This window comes from Rhinichthys klamathensis, unplaced genomic scaffold, assembly GCF_029890125.1.
Source record: "Rhinichthys klamathensis goyatoka isolate OS25496 unplaced genomic scaffold, OSU_Roscu_1.1 h1tg000961l_1, whole genome shotgun sequence".
Taxonomy (NCBI): Eukaryota; Metazoa; Chordata; class Actinopteri; order Cypriniformes; family Leuciscidae; genus Rhinichthys; species Rhinichthys klamathensis.
Window position 1 is genome coordinate 199,256 of NW_026607279.1, and position 19,663 is coordinate 218,918.

General features: G+C 36.5%; 1 protein-coding gene across 2 annotated transcripts in view; it reads left to right on the forward strand.

Annotated features, from left to right (window-relative positions):
* gli2a (GLI family zinc finger 2a) overlaps window positions 1-19,663 on the forward strand; it is an 82,747-nt gene that overhangs the window by 25,492 nt on the left and 37,592 nt on the right. For both annotated transcript variants that reach the window (XM_056244330.1, XM_056244331.1), the window contains exon 3: window positions 18,974-19,076. In XM_056244330.1, coding sequence (XP_056100305.1) covers window positions 18,974-19,076 — 103 coding nt within the window. The remainder of the gene's footprint in view (window positions 1-18,973; window positions 19,077-19,663) is intronic.

Genomic DNA, 19,663 nt, shown 5'->3' on the forward strand with positions numbered 1-19,663 from the left:
AGGCAAAATATATTTTTACTGATTATGTGAATTACACTGCGCAAACCAAAGTAGGCTACTACCCAGCGAATGAAGAAGGGTTGGCGCTCAATCTCCACAGTACATAAAATATTAATTTTGTTTTATTTTATTTTTCGTGTTCGCATGAGGAAAAAACAATGTTATGGATGTGTTCTCCGTTACGGACGCAAGCGCTCTGAAAGCGGCATAAAAGATGCTATAAAACTTTCACAGAGACATCAAACAGAAAACACAAAACCTTTCTTTAACCTGAATTTCGTTTTGCATTAATTGTATCTTAATTTTAATCAATGTTTCATCAACCAATTGCCTGGGTTTAATAAATAAGAAGTAAATATAGCAGACGATAGATAAGAAACGGAGGCGCCGGCGCGTGAACTGGAGCGCGTCTCATAATGAACCGAAACTCAGAATAAGATTATACTCGCCTCACAGACATGTCTTTTAAACAGAACAATTTAAAACGAAAGAAAACAGACGACAGACTGCTCTCTGCTTATGTCATCCGTATGAAATGTGCATTTCTCTCTGGCGCGTTCACTACTGAAGATCGCGAGTCGGCATCGTCAACTTCATCTTAGCCGACACTGACAAAGAAAACTCTTGTTTATTAACAAGTGTTTATTAATAAACAATTAAAATATCTCCTTGCTATATTTTACCTATTCATAATCATTCCTTTTGCCGGTTCTTTGTGACAGCTTTTAGGTGCTTTATTGGCAGCGCCACCCTTACATGTGATGTGTGTGTGTGTGTGTTGTCCCCACATTTAAAGATGGGACCCCCCAAAAATTAAATTAAATTAAATAAAGCAACATGGTAAAAAGATGAAAATGACTTGATTTTACTTTCAATTCCTTTTACATTCTCCAAGGTATTAACATTAACATTTTTCATAACTCCATGTAGGACGTTTCTGTGCATAAATGTAAGCACTGTGGCAGTAGACTAGTAATGCAATATTTAGAAAATCTACTCTTGTACTCTTGATACTCAAGTACTTTTAAAAACAAGTACTTTAGTACTTTTACTTAAGTAGACATCTGACTGTAGTACTTTTACTTGTACTTGAGTAAAATTTAGCAAGGGGTATCTGTACTTTTACTCAAGTGACAAAGCTCTGTACTCTGTCTGCCTCTGGTGAATTATGGGATTTAAAGGCTAATAGAAGATACATTTCTTTACAGGGAAATCAAACGTAACCGTAGTGGTCGCTGCCATTTTTAAGTGACGTCACATCGAAAATACACTACCATTCAAAAGTTTGGGGTCAGTACTTTTTAAACACATTTTATGTTCAATTTCAAATAAATGTTCATTTGAACTTTCTATTCATCAAAAAAATGGTCACGGTTTCCACAAAATATTTAGCAGAACAACAGTTATCAACATTTATAAAAATAATAAATGTTTATTGAGCAGCAAATCAGCAGAATGATTTCTGAAGGATCATGTGACACTGAAGACGGGAGTAATGATGCTGAAAATTCAGCTTTGCCACCACTGGAATAAATTACATTATTAAATGTATTAAAATAGAAAATTAATTTTAAATAGTAATAATATTTCACAATATTACTGTTTTTAAACAAATAAATGCAGCCTTGGTTAGCATAACATAAAAACATTTAAAAAAACTTCAAACTTGCTGCTTAATGTTGCATGTCAATATTAATGTTAATATTTGTTTTAATACATTTTATTGATTAGTTGTTGTAATCCTACATTTAGCATTTTTTGAATTCTTATCACTTAAATTCGTATTTCTTGGTGTTTTCTTGTTGACTGTATTTGTATTAAAGAATATAACTTTTCATTCCCCTGTTATGTATTCATTAGCTCTTCACTGGTGTTTGGGACATAGCCAATTAGCAGTCTGCTCCAGGTAACGTTTTCTTCTGTCGAGCGAGTCTCGCCCCGCTGGCAGCGACATAGAGGCGTCTGGAGCCAGAGGGAGCTGTGCTGGCTCTGCCAAAAAGGAACAGTTTCTCCCACACAACCCACCACTTAATAGCATAAACATCATTGCCTTTATAAAACCATTGTTTGCGCAACCACAGAATAGTTAAATGGATTGAGAGCAATGTTGACTGAGACCTTGTCACTGACAGACTGATCTGTAGTGTTGGGCCAGTGTGTAAATATGCTTTCTGTTATCTAATTGAAGTAGACAGCGAATACCGCAGGCATTCAGAGCACAGATATCATCCAGCAATCTTTTGATTTGCCTTTTTACTTTGCTGATAGATTCCAATGGGAAATGATTTAACAAAGCGAAGTATGTTCTCAAGAATTGATTTTTCAAATTTACACCCAAGGGAATGTTATCTTAGATGTACACACACACATTTATTTATTTGTTTCAGTTGATATTGGATATTTAATTGTGCATGGTCATTTACTCTTTTTATATTTAGATTACCTCACTTTACATGAATTTAATAACATACTCAAGTGTCATTTTTGCTTAATACACATTTTTTATTTTTACTGTATACCATTGTATACTGTATACCATTATAATGGTATGATGCCTAAATTGTTGATTTTAGGTTTAATTTTTTTTCCCATTAATAGTAGTATAGATTAATAATAATAATTTCGGGCATTTACTTATTTTAATATTTACTGGGCTGGCCTTTAAGGCTTTCCATTCAAAGCAGTATGCTTACTGTTATTAGAGGCTATATTTTTTTCAAGAATCAGGCATGTCTGAAATCTGTTATTGCAGGTGGGTTCATGCTAACTCTGGAAATGGAGCCTGCTTATCCCCCTAAATAGACCTTGTGTTCTCATCTGTTTGTGTAGCCCAATTCTGACACCTCAAGAAACCTCGAGCTGGCAGGTTGTCAAATGCTCTGAGACGGTGTAATTGGCATATAACTGCTAATGATAATGTGCTCAAACAGAAGAATACTCAGTGTGACACACTCACATGTTCAGTTCACACAAACTATGTTTATATACATAGTTATGCATTAATCTATCTACTATCGTTCTGTCTGTCTGTCATTCTATCTATCGTTCTATCATTTTCTGTCTATCTGTCTGTCGTTCTATCATTCTGTCTGTCTATCGTTCAATCATTTTATCGTTCTATCATTCTCTGTCTGTCTGTCATTCTATCTATCTATCGTTCTGTCTGTCTGTCTGTCATTCTATCTATCGTTTTACCGTTCTCTGTCTATCTATCTGTCTGTCTATCTGTCTGACGTTCTGTCTGTCTTTGTCTATATTTTGTTCTGTCTGTCTGTCTGTCTATCGTTCTATCATTCCGTGTATCGTTCTATCTGTCTGTTATTCTATCTATCTTTCTGTCTATATATTGTTCTGTCTATCTATCATTCTGTCATTTCCTGTCTATCGTTCTATATCTTTCTTTCTTTCTTTTGTCTGTTCTATCTATCGTTTTATCTATTCTATCTATCTGTCTGTCATTCTGTCTATCGTTTTGTCATTCTCTGTCTATCGTTCTATCATTCTATTTGTCTATTGTTCTATCATTCTATCTTCTATCTATCTTTCTATCTTCTATCTATCTTTCTATCAATCTATCTGTCTATCAATCTATCTGTCTATCGTTCTGTCTAAACTTGATATCTTTGTACCTATGTCATGTCAGCTCACTGTAAGTAAGTCTTTCAGAAACCAAACGCTGATGCAGGGCAGCATCTGATACCCATTGAAGGATCAGCTTGTGGATGTGAATACATCTGTGGCACATGTGTATCTTCATCAAGACGGCGGCAACTGTTAAACTTCAATGCACTTTGAGATTACTTTGCGAGAGAGGATAACTGCTTTTTAATCAGATTTCTCGGTAAAGCATGGTTCTGTTTTACGCCACCGTTTCTATCGCGACAGACAGTTAGAAAACCAGATGTTTATTTTGCGTGCGTGGATGTGCTACTCTAATTGCCGTCTCTGTTTACATTTGTAAACATGCAATTGCATTTAATTTTTTTTTGCGGGACATGAAAGAAGATATTTTGAGGAATGTTTTTGTTCAAACAATGAAAGTCAATGGGGTCCAAAACAGCACCGTACCCCATTGACTTGAATTGTATGGACAAAAAAAACAACACATGATTTTTCAAGGTACCCTACAGAGGGTGAATAATTTATACTTTTTGGGTGAGCTGTCCTGTTAAGATACAAAAGATAAAGATAACTAGAGTCAACACCCTCCTTAGCAAACTCTAAATGGAAAACAGGAACATTTCGAGTTGCTTTGATTACTGTCTGAATATCTTTGTAAGAGAAAACTTCTGGCAGTTATTTCGATTTTTGGCCTAGTGACAAAAACTGATTCAGAACAAAAGCTTCATCAAAGGCATCATGAGCGATGAATGCAAAATTTGGGTTACATGTTTTAAGACGCATTAAAAAATATTGAGACTCATGTGCTGCCCCGCAGGATAAATCCACATGGGAGTCATTTTATTCTGGAAAATCACCTGGTGTTGCATTTTGTGGGTTAGATACTGTAGAACAAGCTGGCCGAACTGTTTCATTGTACCTTACTGGCTGAAGGCACAGCAAACTTTTCTATTCCTTAGTCTGTCATCATTCAATAGTGTAATTTTACCTGTCAGTAATTATCAAATTAAGGTGTCTAAAGTGACACCCCTCTCTATTATGTGTTAATGACCTGCCTCTTAGCTCAGACAGAGTATATTGTATTGCTCGTCCTGGCTGTCAGGATGTGACCAGTTAGCCACAGTGGCTCTTAGTCTCCACTTGTTTTAAGTATTCACAACACATATCTTGAAGCTGGTCGTCTTCTCTTTCTTTGCCTCGAGCTGATTGCTGACAATTATCAATCCTAATTTTACTCTATCGTCGTCATTTCTGTGACCACAAGTAATGAGAACGCACTAATTCAGACAGGTCAGTACTCTTGAGTGGGTGCAGACTTTAACAGTTAAAAGAAACTTTAGCACAAAGATGTTCTGATGGTCTTTATTGTCAGTTTTTCCTGCAGGTGTAAGGTTTGACTGTATAGAATGAAAAGATACTCATAGAAAATTCAAAGCTATCTTATCTTTGTAGTCTCCTTTCTCCTATTCGGCTGAACAGTAAACGGGAATCTCATGCAAACCTGCAACAGATCACAACAACCAAATTTAGCCTACCAAAAAATAAGAAATACGTTTTTTTAACACAAATTGTGTGCATGAAGCCTATTGGTAGGACCAATGCACTTTTTTACATTTTGATTTTTATGACAAATAAACACAATTCCTTTTCATTACTCTAATGCATAGGCATTTTACTTCTCAGTTTTTAAAAACTTCAGAAATTAAAGCCAGTACAAAAAGTGTTATTTCAGTATTAATTATATACTATTATAGTAATTTATATTTGTATTATCTTTTATTTTTATGTTTTCAGTGTACACACACACACACACACACACATATATATATATATATATATATATATATATAGGCCTATATATATATATGTGTTCTTGTAATTTTGTTTTTGATATTTCGATTTAGCTTCAGTTTAAATATTAAGATTTTACTAAACTTAATTTTAGTTTAACTATCTAAAAATGAAAGTACAAAAAATCAACTTTTAGTACTTCAAGTTTTTAATAAAATATGTATGTTTTATTGTATTTCAACTATTTGAATAATCAAAAACAATTTTTAGTTTTAGTTAACTAACAAAACTGCTACTAGGACGTAGGCTATGTATGAATATTTAGTTAAATATGATATCATTGGGTTTTGTTGTTTTTTAGCATTATGTATTAGTAAATGTAGTTAATTGTCATAATGCAACCATTATCCCTCCTATTAGATGGATATTTTTTGATTAGTCATTATGCAAACATGTTTGAATACATAATGCCACAATTGACAAATCAGAATGAGTTTTTCAGAGAGTTGTTTAGTAGTTTTGTGGGCTGAAATATGACCTGGACATGTTAAGACTGTAACCACTGCATTAGAAGAAGCACAAGTTGTCTTAATGCTGCACACTAATGCTGTAAATTACAGCTCCAGAAGAGTTTTGGCATTTCCCCCTGCCCCCATCCTCCCGTCCCCTATGTAGCACTGCAGGCTCTATCTTCAAACAATTGGCTGTTTGCCCGCTTTGTCTCTGTCCTAGTTAGCACCGTGCCATTGAGCTGTGAGGTCAGTCACTGGCACTTTTCAGTAAAGTGTTGGAGGGCTGTCTCAGACCCCTCTGAAGTGTTTACCTAGACCCCTTTCTTCAGCTTTAGCCCTCCCTGCGGCCCGCACTAAGATAAATATTGCCCTGTGTAGAGAGCTCTCTGAGAGGCAGACAGAGGCAAGCTTCTGCTCGTCTGACAATATTTACAAGAGCTCTAAGAGGAGTTAAACGAGTGTGTGAACAAAACGTAGTAGACTCCCAGTTGACTTTTGTCCCGACGTTAAAGACAAGGATGTTTTGAACTTTTAGCTTTGATACAAGACACCACTAAAAACTAAACCACTACCACTAAACACGCTTAGGCGTGTGCACAAAAATGAAGAGCAAGTTTCCTCCAAAACATTATATGTATATGTTATAGCAATAATTTAATTAAACAGTGACAATTTTACATAATTTTTGTGCTCATAGAGGGTAGCCCTGGTTGCTGTCTGACAGCAAATGATGTTTTGGACCCCACTGACAATGAAAGTCATTGTTTTTATTTATCAAGTTTAATCTTATTTTCTATTTGATTTTTCTATCCTATCCTATGATCCATCCTATCCTATGGGGAAATGCTTTAAAAAAACAGTGCCCCACACAGTAGCAACATGTAGCATGGGTCTGTCCAGGCAAATATTATTGGTCGGTCACAATGACGAGGCGCTCCCATTAATTTGTCTTGTTTGTGTTCTTTCATTTAGACTTGAATGAAGAGAGACATATAGACTAACATTTGCCCACGTCTCCCCTCCCTGACCTCCCTACCAGTGTGGGTAGGGAAAAAAAACTACACGTGTTACTCATGGGTTCTTGTTTATTTAGTTTTATGCTTTCATTGCCGCCAAGTAAACATTTCAGTTGCAGTCTGTTAGAAAGTCACTTTTGCAAACTGTGGTTTCAGAGGTATGGGGCAGGATAGCAGATTGCTCTGTGTGCTGCATTCAGAAGACCCTTACATTAGAGCTGGTCTCTAGTGCCTCCTTACCTGGGTTCACCTCAGCAACCACCAAAACATAGAATTAGTCTATTTACAGGGAGATTTTTGACTGAAAACGAACAGGATTTAAAGTTGACACGTTTAAACATTAATTAAAATTTCAACTGGAATCATATTTATTCTGTACGTGGATATTAACGTAAAGTTCACACCAACCACTTAAATTACATGTTCAGCATTCAAAACATCTTGGTCAGGGTAGGTGAAGCCAACTGAAAAAATACGCTTACAGGATAAGGTCCTGTGTAAACATTTAGAGCACTAAAAGTAGTAAACAGGTGGGCTCCCAAATTGGAAACAATGGTGGGAAAAGCATGACTTGACTGAAAGGTTTCCCACAAGAAAGGACATTCACTGGATAGCACAGGACTACCACAATGATTTATGGGCACCAGGCGGCATGGCACAAAGAAACTTGTAAGTTCCTTAAATCTTACTCATCACCGGAAAGGAACAGGTCTGCTTTTCTTTACTTCACCTCTCAGCCTTGTTTTTACCACTACTAGAGCCAACATTTTTGTGAAGTAGAGCTGGCCAGTATGACAATTGTCATTAATGATTCGATGGTAGAAATGCGTCAACCAATGGAAATGATGTTGTATGTTCTTAAAAACCATACTGTGTAACTAAAGGTCGAATGGTTCCCAAGCAACATTGTAATTTCTCAAGTGAATATAGAATTAAACTGTGGTCACTAGCTACGTTTACATGGGCGCCTCTTGTTTCAATCGGAATGAATTAATTCTGATTGATGAATCCAAACGTATTGTTTACATGAACGCTAAATAAAGTGATCTGGTTGATGTGCTTGTTTATATGTCACAAGCTTCAAATCAGAATTGATTTTTTGAAATGCACACACTCCAGCAATATACTGAGTTTCCCGCAGTTTGTTTACACATGCTATTCTCCTACATTGCTTCTTTTCTTTGTTTTAAAGAGCAGACCACACTAGGAGACGACGAGCACATGAACCGTTGTGCTATGCTGCTTATATTTATCAACCAGTAAAATACACCCCTTCTCGCGCCCAAAACAAGGCGTCTGTAGATAAGAGTCCGAAACAAGGACTGGTGAGACAGTTGTCCTACTCCAATTCACAGACGATGAGTCGAAGGAAACTTTTAGAATGACACGACAGTCATTTATGACACTTCATTCAACAAGAACAGCTCGTTCTACGCGTCATACACTATTACGCCATTTCTGCTTCATGGTACATGTACATTGTACAACTCTCCAGTTTCGGTTATCAATCCGATAAAGTGTTTACATGTCCTCTCGATCGGATTGGAAAAGGTTTAAACCACCCCTTACAATTTGGATTCGGCCAATTCATTCCCATTAACGTGGTTACATGTGACTTTTTTTTTTTATTCCGACTGTGCTACTAGTCCGATTGCAATCGGATTTTTAGGGTCCATAAAAACGCAACTACTGTTACAGGTGAGCAACTGTGTGTATACAAGTTATTTGCATATTCTATCTCTCAGAATTTTTTTTTTATACATACTCTTTTTAAGCCTTATTTGAATTTTTAAAAAATATTTTTACCTCAAGTATTACATAATGTGAATCTTTTGTATAGATGTCAAACTTAATTCTTATAAATAATCTTTTTGATTTTACATTTATTAAGTAAAAAAAAAAAATATTAGTGTTTTTACATTTTTAACAAAAATTTATTTATGCTCATTACCTCCATGACCTGACATAATAATGGGTCATCCAGAATTTGAGACTCTTGTGCACCCTCCTTCTAAAACTTTGTGAATCATGGTACAGGCGGAATGCACCCCTTTTGTCTGGGAGAAAGAAGCTCTCATCCTCCCATCCCCCTTTCCCTTCTCTAATGGGAGGCCCCCATTCCGGCCTGTTAGACATTTTTTCCTGCACCCTCCCCCCCCCCCCCCCCCCCCCCACAGCACTCTGTTGCTATCCCGTAAATTGAGCTCTCCCTTTGGAGGCACTAATTAAGAGTCCTAATCCTCTCATCCGCAGAAAAGAGGAGGGCTGACGGGAAACGTTTCCTTGCAGTTCATTATCTATGTGTCCAATGGCGCTGATGCTGGCAGTGCCTCTCCTGGTCGTAAATGCTGTAAAAAAAATTGCAGCCGTCTGTAAATCATCTCACTTTCTCAGCGTGATGGCATGAGATGGCTATCGCGAGCCAAGACGCTTCTGGTTAAAGTAAAGAATGCTGCCAATGTCGGCACTGGTGGTAATGACAGGACTCTTTGAAGCATGTAGGGTCCAAACGGCTGAGTAAAAAGTAATGGATGGCAATGAAAGGCATGAGCCACGGGGATATGGCAGCAAGAGGGGAAGTTTCATCCACGGGAAGTGATGCATTCACAATGGAAAAGAATTTTAATGAGGGGTCTTATTGTCTGTGGCATTGAGGCAAAGCATTTGTGACCTGGAATTGCACAAAAAGGATGTTAAATGCTGAGTAACAGGAATGAGTGCTTTGCTGCGATTACTTATTTCATTCCAACCTGCCAGGAAGACCACTGCCTGGGTGTAGAAGAATAACAAAGAGGCCGAAATGGAGAATGAACCAAAGCTTCTTTGGTTTATGAAAAGCACAGAATTGCTTAGCGTTTGTGGCCAGAGGCATCTGAAGTAGGAATACAAACAGAAAATGGAGGGCCCCCTAGAGAGGGCAAAGAAGAGGTACCGCAACCAGCCTGTCTGACCCCCAACTGAGGCATCCACAAGACCAATAACAGTGTGCCTTCACAGATGTTTTCAGTTTAAAGGGTTTACAACAAATTCTTTCGCATAATTCCCCAGAGCATGTTGCAATCAGAGCCAACATTTGGCTAGAAAGTTAGGATCCTGTTTTATGTAAATGGACTATTAGCTTAACTGTATCTTATTCCACCTGGAAACCTCTCTCTGAGCTTGAAAGTCTTGTTTTAAAGCATTGTTCACCCGATGATGATTAACTCGCCCTCATGTTGTTCCAAACCTGTATGACTTTCTTTCTTCTGCATAACACAAAAGATGATATTTTAAACAACTGTTGTTGTATATACAATAAAGATCAGTGGGGTCCAAAACAACATTGGAACCTGATGGCTTTCATTGTATGAATGGCAATACTGTTTCACTGAATAAAGAAAGTCATACAGGCATTTTTGTTTATATATTATAGATTATAGGTGATTTCTTGTTTTATCACTCCATAAATCAGAAATTGTTAACAGCAAAATATATATATATATATTAGGGGTGGGAATCTTTGGTCACCTCACGATCCGATCCGGTTCCGATTCTGGGAGTCACGATCCGATTCCAGAACGATCCTTTATCTACCCCCCCCCCCCCCCCCCTCCCCCCCCCCCTTTTTACTTTTTAAAAAATAATTACAAATTAATTTGTTTTTGTTAAAACAGTTGTATGTTAAGAATTTTAAACTAATATAACTAATATAACAAATAATAAAGAGGAGCATAGAAAAATATAACAAACAACAAACAAAAAGAGCTTTCAGTAGCCTATAGATTATCTGAACGTTTTCCATTCAAGAACTGTGAGTGATTTTTCTTCATCTTTACTATTGTTTTTTACTATGACATCATAGACTGTCACTGCGGGAGATCTATTAAGCTGCATTCACGCACGCATCTCTTTTGAAATAAAAGAAGTAATGCGGTGTGTCCTGTCCGTTTAATCATAATTGACATAACTGGCTGTGTTTACATTAATTTTGCACAAGTACATTAAACCACTACACGGAGTCGCGGAGTCGCACAGCCGCATGCGCGAGCAGTCTCACAAACAAAGCGCGCGTCAGCATTTGAAATTGAAAGCAGCCTTCTGTTAGTGAGGTTCATATTTTAAATAAATAAGTCCACTGCATTCCAAACCACAGAAATGATGACTTCGTAGAGCATTTGTAAGGAAAATACCGACGGGCGAGACAGCACACTTCAAGTGTAACATCAAAGAAAGCGCGCGTCTCTCACAGCGTATCCTGTGCAATGAAGCCTGTGAATGTCCTTGTAATTCGCTTCAACCTTTCCGAACTTTATGAAAGATTATTTTACGGAAGGTTCGAGTGGTGTATGTGTGTGAGGAATTGGAAGCAAGCAGAATACGGGTGTTTCTAAACCAAACTCAACGTCATCGCACATCTGGTTAAAAACTAAGCTCAGAATCGATTCTGGAATTCTCAGAATCGATCCAGAATCGTTGGAGAGAGAATCGCGATGCATCGATGGATCGATTTTTTCTCCCACCCCTAATATATATATATATAAAAAACCTGTAAAGTTTGGTATGAAAGTATTACAGTGAAGATTTCTGGCTCATTGCATGAAAAAAAAATCTTTTTGAGAAAACGGCCTTTAAAGACCTGTATTGTTATTGAAATCTACAGACCAAATAGAAAAAGTATGGTAAAATAAACACTTAAATGTGTATTTTGGGGTGTTTTCATTACACTAGTCTGAAAGAAGACAATTAGCCAAGAAGACATAGTGTATTAAAAAAAAAATTTTTACCTGGTAGTAAAGTTTTTGGTAGTACTGTAGGTCTCACAGTGGGCCTTAACATGAAAACTTTTGGAAACCACTGCTTTATGCAAAACTGGGGAAAATATCATCTCACAATTTTGAGTGTTGCCTTTTTCTAGTCCACTCAGATAACAAGGTCTCACCCCCATGTGAACCCAAGCAGGGATTCCCTCAAATGAATCACTGTGGCTCTTGAGCTCTTGCTTTGTCTTGATGTGAGAATACTTCCTTCACGGCCATAGTTCCTGTTGTAAAAGATCTTTTGGTGGACCAGTAGTGCTGAAGCAGCACTGACCACTGTTAGTGCATCCATTGTGTTAATGGACATCCTTTGTATCAGCCGCAGTGCAGAGGCCAAAGGGCCTCGTGGAACACCATAGAGACCAGCGTTCCCAAGAGAAGATGAAGAAAATGAACTCCCTTTTCCGTTTTTAGATTTGTAGAGCTTAAGGGAGTGCATAACCATGAGCATGTATTGGAAACCCTCAATCATGCTAAGCTGATGTTTTCTGGGTTTTCATGGGTAAGGAACGATAGTGTGTACTCTAAGGAGCAGTAAATCACTGATTCAAGCAAGCACCAAAGGCACAAAGTAGCTCTTAAGAGGATGTCTAAGTGCCATTTTCAAAACCACAAATATCAGTGCTGTGACCCCGCAACCAGTCATCCAATGAGATTTTGAGGCATGCTATATGGATGTCAGATCTTCAGTATGATTGTTTTAATCCACCCATTTGAAATGACTAACTTTGGTTTTGAGGGCTTTGGCATTCTGTAACCTCATAATATCTACAGCCCTGCAGATCATGGACATCTTAGTGCAAAAGTATGTACTTAATCTTGACAAAACACATGTGTTCAGTGTTCATTTTATTGATTCAAATATCCTTTAATTATAGTTAATATTTAGTAATTTCATATTAATTAATTTCAAAAAGTGTGTGTGTACTCTTTAAAAATAGTACTTTTTGTTATGCGAGGATGCATTAAATTGATTAAAAGTCACGTCAGTAAAACAGTTATAATGTTACAAAGATTTATATTTAACATCAGCATATTAAAATGATTTCTGAAGGATAATTTGACACTGAACACTGGAGCAATTGCTGTTGATAATTGTAGTAATATTTAAATGTAATAATGTACATTGTAATTATATTTCTCAGTAATACTGTTTTAGTGTATTTTGATCCAATAAATGCAGCCTTGGTGAGTATTTATTTATAAAACAATAATTGTTTCATGACGACTCTAATGATAAATCAGGTGGGTGATTAGCTTTACGTGGAAAAAGTCTTGCTGAGACTTTTATCATCATCTAAGTGTACACCAAAAGCATGTTAATGTGTAGCAAAACACACACTCACATAGTGCCAGCTCTATACCTTGTGCTGTGATACATTGGGGTTATTTGCTGGTGACCCCACTGCCCTGATAGCTTTTGTCCAAAGTCTGAGACACTGTGGAAGTATCGAGACAACTTAAGGTAACTAGTCCAGCGCCTCAGAGAGGCTTAATAAATCACATTCGGCTCTCAGGGCTTATAAGGGCCAGCAGCATGCTGGAAATTTTGTGAGTGATTGGATGGATTTTGCCAGTTGTTTGACATGGCCTTAGACTGCCGGAGAGAAGCCAGCGATTGTAAACATTAACAGGAAAGGCACATAAGGCCTGCCGAGGATCTGGAGCTACTGTATTTATGACAGGGTATTGTAAACCTAGGACCTGCTATGAACTAAACCTCTTTCATTAATGACATTAGGAAAACATTAGTCAAAAAAAAACTTCAAACATTAAAATGATACCTTGTGTCTTAACACATTTTAATGAAAACGTTTTTTTTATGACTAAGTCGGCAAGCATTATATAGCGCATGACCGGTCACTAACTGGGTAAGATTCTTTTGTTTGGTTTTTTGATAGTTTTACTTATAAGGACTTATTCATCAAGTATTATATTGATGAAAAGTGACAATTGTTAATGTTACAAAAGATTTCTATTTCAAATAAAAACATTTTTTTACTTTGTTTTCATCAAAAAATCCTAGAAAAAAAATTTGGATTTCAAGCAAAACAACCGTTTTCAACATTGATGATAAATATAAATATAATTTTTTAATATGCAAATCAGCATATTAGAATGATTACTGAAGGATCGTGTGACACTGGCTGTAAAACTATGGCCTTTAAAAAATTCAGCTTTGCCATCACAGGAATAAATTACATTTTTAAATCTATTAAAATAGAAATCAGCTCATTTAAATTGTAATAATATTTCACAATATTACTATTTTTACTGTATTTTTATCAAATAAATGAGCACAATTTCATAAACATAAAAAAATCACTCACTTTTGAACAGTAGTATATGGTTTTGTTTAGGTTTTGTTTAGGCTGGTAAGCAACATCAAAGCAATGCACTAAAACTACTCAGAACACCTAAAGGCCCGGGTGTACTTCATTTTCCGCATTCTGCTCCGTCTCTTGCACAGTTGAGCACGCGACCCTTTCAACGTATACTCCTTTGGCTGTGTGCGCAGGAAGACATGAGTGGACTATGTTTTCAAGAGCTTGAGTCAGTCGCACATGCACTCGTAAGCGCACCGTCCGCGGACCCTCCTGATGATGAAAATTACAGTGCGCGGACCCCGAAGTATACTTTGGGCTTTAGCATAGCAACACTCTGGCAATGACCAATATTTGATTTGATTTTTTTTGGACAATTTTCGTTTTCTTTTTTCTTTTTTATAATTAGTATTTTATTGAGTTTTGAACACCACTGTTACATTGTAATCAACATTGTGGTCAATATTACAATTGACATCTTAACATATCCCATAGTGATGATAGACAATTTTCCTTTTCAATGTAAGAGGCAAATAAGCGACTCTTACAATATTCTAATTTGACACATCTTAAAGGATCTACAGTTAACAAGAGGTATATCAGTTATGGCTGTATGGATGCCATAACTTAATCTACTTGGCCTTTGCCAGAAATCCTCTATTAATAAGAAATGTATCGTTTTACAAAGCCCCTGGGGTGTTAAAAGAAGAGTCATTCACTTAATACTTCCTTTCAGTGCTGGAAGCAGTTTTCGTGCTCTTCCCTAAACCCCTAATCCTTCTGCCGCCACAACTAACGCCTTGGGAAAAAACCATCAACACAGGCTAAATAGGGATGTTATACAGTGTGACATTTCCCAGGTGCAGGATGGATAGAGAAGACAAGCCTCCTTTTTCCCCCCTGAGCATTTAAATGTTGCGTACTGCTGCACATCGATGATGCGTGACATTAAGTCAAAAAAGGCCTCACAAGGTTGTTCAAAAATGGGAACAAATTGCATGCTACCATGATCGGCTGACTCCACTGGTGGTTAGCACTCGGCCTGCGGCTTCCCAGGGTTCAAGGCAGCTTAGGGATCTGGTGTGGAGCGGTTTGCATGGTGCTGTGTAGTTAGGCCCCTTGCCAGGCCATTCTGCTGGAATTTCCTGTCTGAATCGACTCCCTCCTCGTTCCTGGAGCGAGACAGAAAAGCCTTTTTAATTACACCGCTGCTGCCTGGCCTCTCAGGATATTATTATTGTTCTTGAGTGCTTCCTCTAAAGATGAGCTACTCTCAGTACAAAGCCGCCTGTCTCTCGGCTTCGTTCGGACATGAAAAGTGAATGTTTTTCCTCTACTTTTAGTAGCCGTTGATAATGTCTACCACCTGCTATTGTCTTTAAAAGGATATAAAACCACAAGCTAATCCTGCAACAGAAGGTGGATACCTGTTCTCACCAGGTCCTGAGAGGATGTTTTGCACATTTAAAAAATTATAATGGGGGACTGAAACAATACTACTTTTTGTAACCTAAACATGGTGCTAATAAAAAAAATATGAATAATAATAAAATATATATATATATATCTATATATATATAAATGGGGGGGGGGGGGGGGGATAGAATAAAATAATACAATTTTACTTAAAAGTTTAATTTAGATCCATTATGATTGGATTGGATTGCAGCAAAAAAAAATCATACATTTCGTATTTTGGTGAATTTTAATGTAATATTTTTAATCCTAGAATGTGCATAACAGAATATGTATATATTAAAATAATTGAAATTTACTTTAAAGTCATCATGAAATCAAAATTGGCCATTCCTATTTTTTCTGGAATATTCAATCAAAAGATGTCAAAATCTGTCATTTTATTCATAAAATCGAAAGATTTAGAACATTCTTAAAAATATTCTTACAAATCTTACAAAACACTTTTAATCTCAAATGTTCTGTATTATTATTATTATTATTATTTTAATTTTCATGAACCTGGCCACAGTCTGTTTTATGGAGAATTGTTATGCTCAAGCGCAAGCCTCTTGCCTTTGGTAGGATTATATCATGTTTTTCAATCAGGGAAGAAAGTGGGTCAAACCATAAGATCACACCTGTGTATCTTCACGAGCAGTGGACTTTGGTCCTTTTTTTTGCTCCAAAAACAATGGATGATGATGATGAAATAACCCCTTCTCAGGCCATCCCTGCCTCATAAGTATTTGCCCTATCTCTGGTCAGAGTTAGTGCATCCAAGATTAGGTCATTCAGTGGTTGCCATCCAGAGAATGACTATTATATGATGTTTGGTCTTTTTTTTTCAGGGAATTTATGATGTTTAATGTGAAGCATTGCATTAGCTCAGTGAGAGAAAAAAATGAAAAACTGCTCTTAGTAGTAATGAACACCAAGCATAGCTTTCTAAACGTTTTAGCTCATATATGATCCTCCACGCTTTACAGCACCAGTTCCCATCATTCTTAAACACACAGGAATCCCATGAGTTTCCAACGGCTTACTCAAGCGCTGACATGCTGCACACTTGGCCAAAGCATCAATGAATATGTTATGTATATGCATGCTTATTCTCATACACGCAAGCCCTCATTACGTTGGCCTCTACACCAGGATTTGAGAAATGCCTCTCTATATCCAACTCACCAAGGAAAGGGAGTCCACCTAATTGGCAAGGAAAAATGCTCTACTACAGCCTGAAAGTATGCAGTCATTTTGAGCTTTTGAGATGGATTTAAGCCATCACACCACCATCCCTCCCTGCAGTTGTGAAGTAGGCTGCTTACCTGTCAGTTGTACTTTCCGCTTTTGACAGTGATGAAGGGGTTGAAGAGTTGATCATTTCTCCAGGACAAATTCCACTGGAAATACCAACATTTAAATCTAATGCAAGCTCACAAAGTACATTACCATACGCTGTTTTTTTGTAAAGCTTTGGTTTTAAAAATGTGACTGTTATTACAGCTCAAAATCTTTGAATTGAGCAGACATTATTTTTGGATGAAGAAATGATAAACACTTGCAAAAACAAGAGAGAACCAACAAAAAATGACTTGATTATGTTAGTCAATGTATGCATTTTCCTGTGAGCTTTTAGTTTTTCTTTGCAAAGTTTGGCAATATGTTTTTGCTCATACTTAAACCAAAATATGAGGATTTTTTAAATATATTTTTCAAATAGTTGAATCAAACTTGTAAGGTCATTAAACACACATAACCCCTCTGGACATCACTTTTGGCCACTGTTTTATACATATTAAATTACATATTGATTCACATTTTTTATTATAATATTATTTATATAATAATTTTTATATTTGGTAGATTGATTGGTAGTCTAGTAAATTAGTATGCATTTGGCAGTGGAATTAAATAATATTTATATTAATAATAATTAAATTAAGGATACTCGGATTACAGCGATCTTGTACAGTATTGTTTTTTTTTCTTCATTTTCTAAAAGAAGAAAAAAGTTATTTTATTTGATAGGCCTCTTTCATACTTACAATTCCAGTAAATAACGTAAAATGATTGTGGTCTGAGTAGGCGTGTCCAAATTTTTACCGTTATTGGTCTCGTTCCCTGTGGTGTAAAATCTGCTCATACTAAATGATAAGAATAACTTGGATAGAAAGCAGGTTACCTTACCAGGTTTTTGCACTAGAAATTGTGCAGAAAACTTTTTAGGACACATTCTTTATAGTCTTGAATCGGGATAATGCATGCTTGAGTCACCATGATGATTGAAGTGAAAGCGGCAGCTCTGGAATGCTGACTCATATGGGTCTCCTCCTGATGGGCCCCTGAGAGGCTCCTGTGGCCCTTCCCCACCTTGATCTACCCTGATCTTCTCACAGGAGAAGATAATGATCTGAAGACTTTACCCCCATGTTCTCCGTTCTCAGGTCAAGTCTGACTCAGCGGTGCATGTTATGCCCAAGAATTTTAATACAGGCAAGGAATGGGCACAGACAGACACGCACAGGAGATGAGTTGAGTCGATCCAAAAATAGCTTCAGGAGCTCATTAAGAGCAAAAAGTAATGACAAACACACATTAAGACGCAGACAGTATACTCTATTTAGTGCTTACTCAAAGATCTATAACCACCACCTCAAGTAAGTTCCAGTCATTAATGAAAGCATGTTGTTTTTTAACAAGACCCCCTTAAAAGCAATCAACCTTTTTATGACAGGAAGAGCATGTTTCAGTCCTCTTTTTTTTCTAGCCCAGACAAATAAAAACTCATCATGAGAAACTGTAATTCACTCATTGCACATGTAAGACCACTAATATTGACGAATTGTCTAAGTTTGCAAACTCAGTTTTAAAATCAAACATAGTTTGGAATTAGCATGTTGCTAAGCTAACAACACTGTACTTGGGCTCAAATAGGCTACATAGCACTTTGTGAACAAGAATTTGTTCCAAGACACTTTTTCTCCTTGTTTCTATGGTGTTATGCATAACGTGTTTGTGTTTAATGTGGTTTGAATCAGGGTTATTGTATTGTATTGTAAAACTAAAACCATAAAAAAATATTTTTTTTTAATTTAAATAAATTGAATTTATTTAATTTCAGCTAGTTTCCAAAATCTGATTTTAGTTTAACTAGATATACTAAAATAACTAAAACTCAAATAAAAAATAAATGAAACCCATATAGACATGTTAAAAAAAACGAATAAAAATGACAAAACACACAGCAAAATTACTAAAACTTTAACTAAAATAAATAAAATAATAATTTAAGCTGTTAATAAAAACTATAATACTATCGCAATGGTACTAGAATAACACTATACTGAATTTTAATTATATATATATTTTAGGAACAGTGGTCACAAAACGCACAAAACACCCATTTTGGCCTCTGTCTTATTTGTCTTTTTTCTCTTCTGTCCTTGACTCCACAGCTCCTCATTTATTCTCAACCTTCCACACGCCGATTCCGATCGACATGCGACACCATGAGGGGAGGTACCATTACGAGCCACACCCTCTGCACTCCATGCATGGGTAAGTTTGTTTTGCACTTCGACATTTATTTTCCTCTGTCTGCACTGATGGAATCATCATTAATCAAGTCTCAAAGAAAAAAATAACCTGTTGAGTCGTCTTCCGTATAAAGCACACAGATTCAGGACATGCTGTGGTCAGGTCACGCCCAGTATAGCAGTTTGTCTTCTGCGTGAAAGATTGTTCAGCTCTAGTCGGAGATGTGCAACACATGGAGAACAAATGTCCAAGTAGTGAGAAACAAATGCCAATGTTTCAAGCAGTTTCATGTCACAGACAGAATATTAACATCTCTCATCCTTGTAATATTTCATTGTTTTGGACAGCATCTGTGAGTCTGGCATTTACTGAAACCATTTTGGAAGGTTTTGACGTTTAAACCTGGGAATAATAAGAAAGTCTTGGGTTTAAATATATTAAAAGCAAATGAGACAAACCAAATAATAAGACATTTTTTAAGGATTTTTTTTTTTTATCAGGTTAAGCATTCACTCAAGTTATGTTAAAAATCATAATCATAAAAAGAAAAAATGTTCACATATATGAAGACAATCTGTGAAACAATCTGTGCATTTGCATTGAAAATC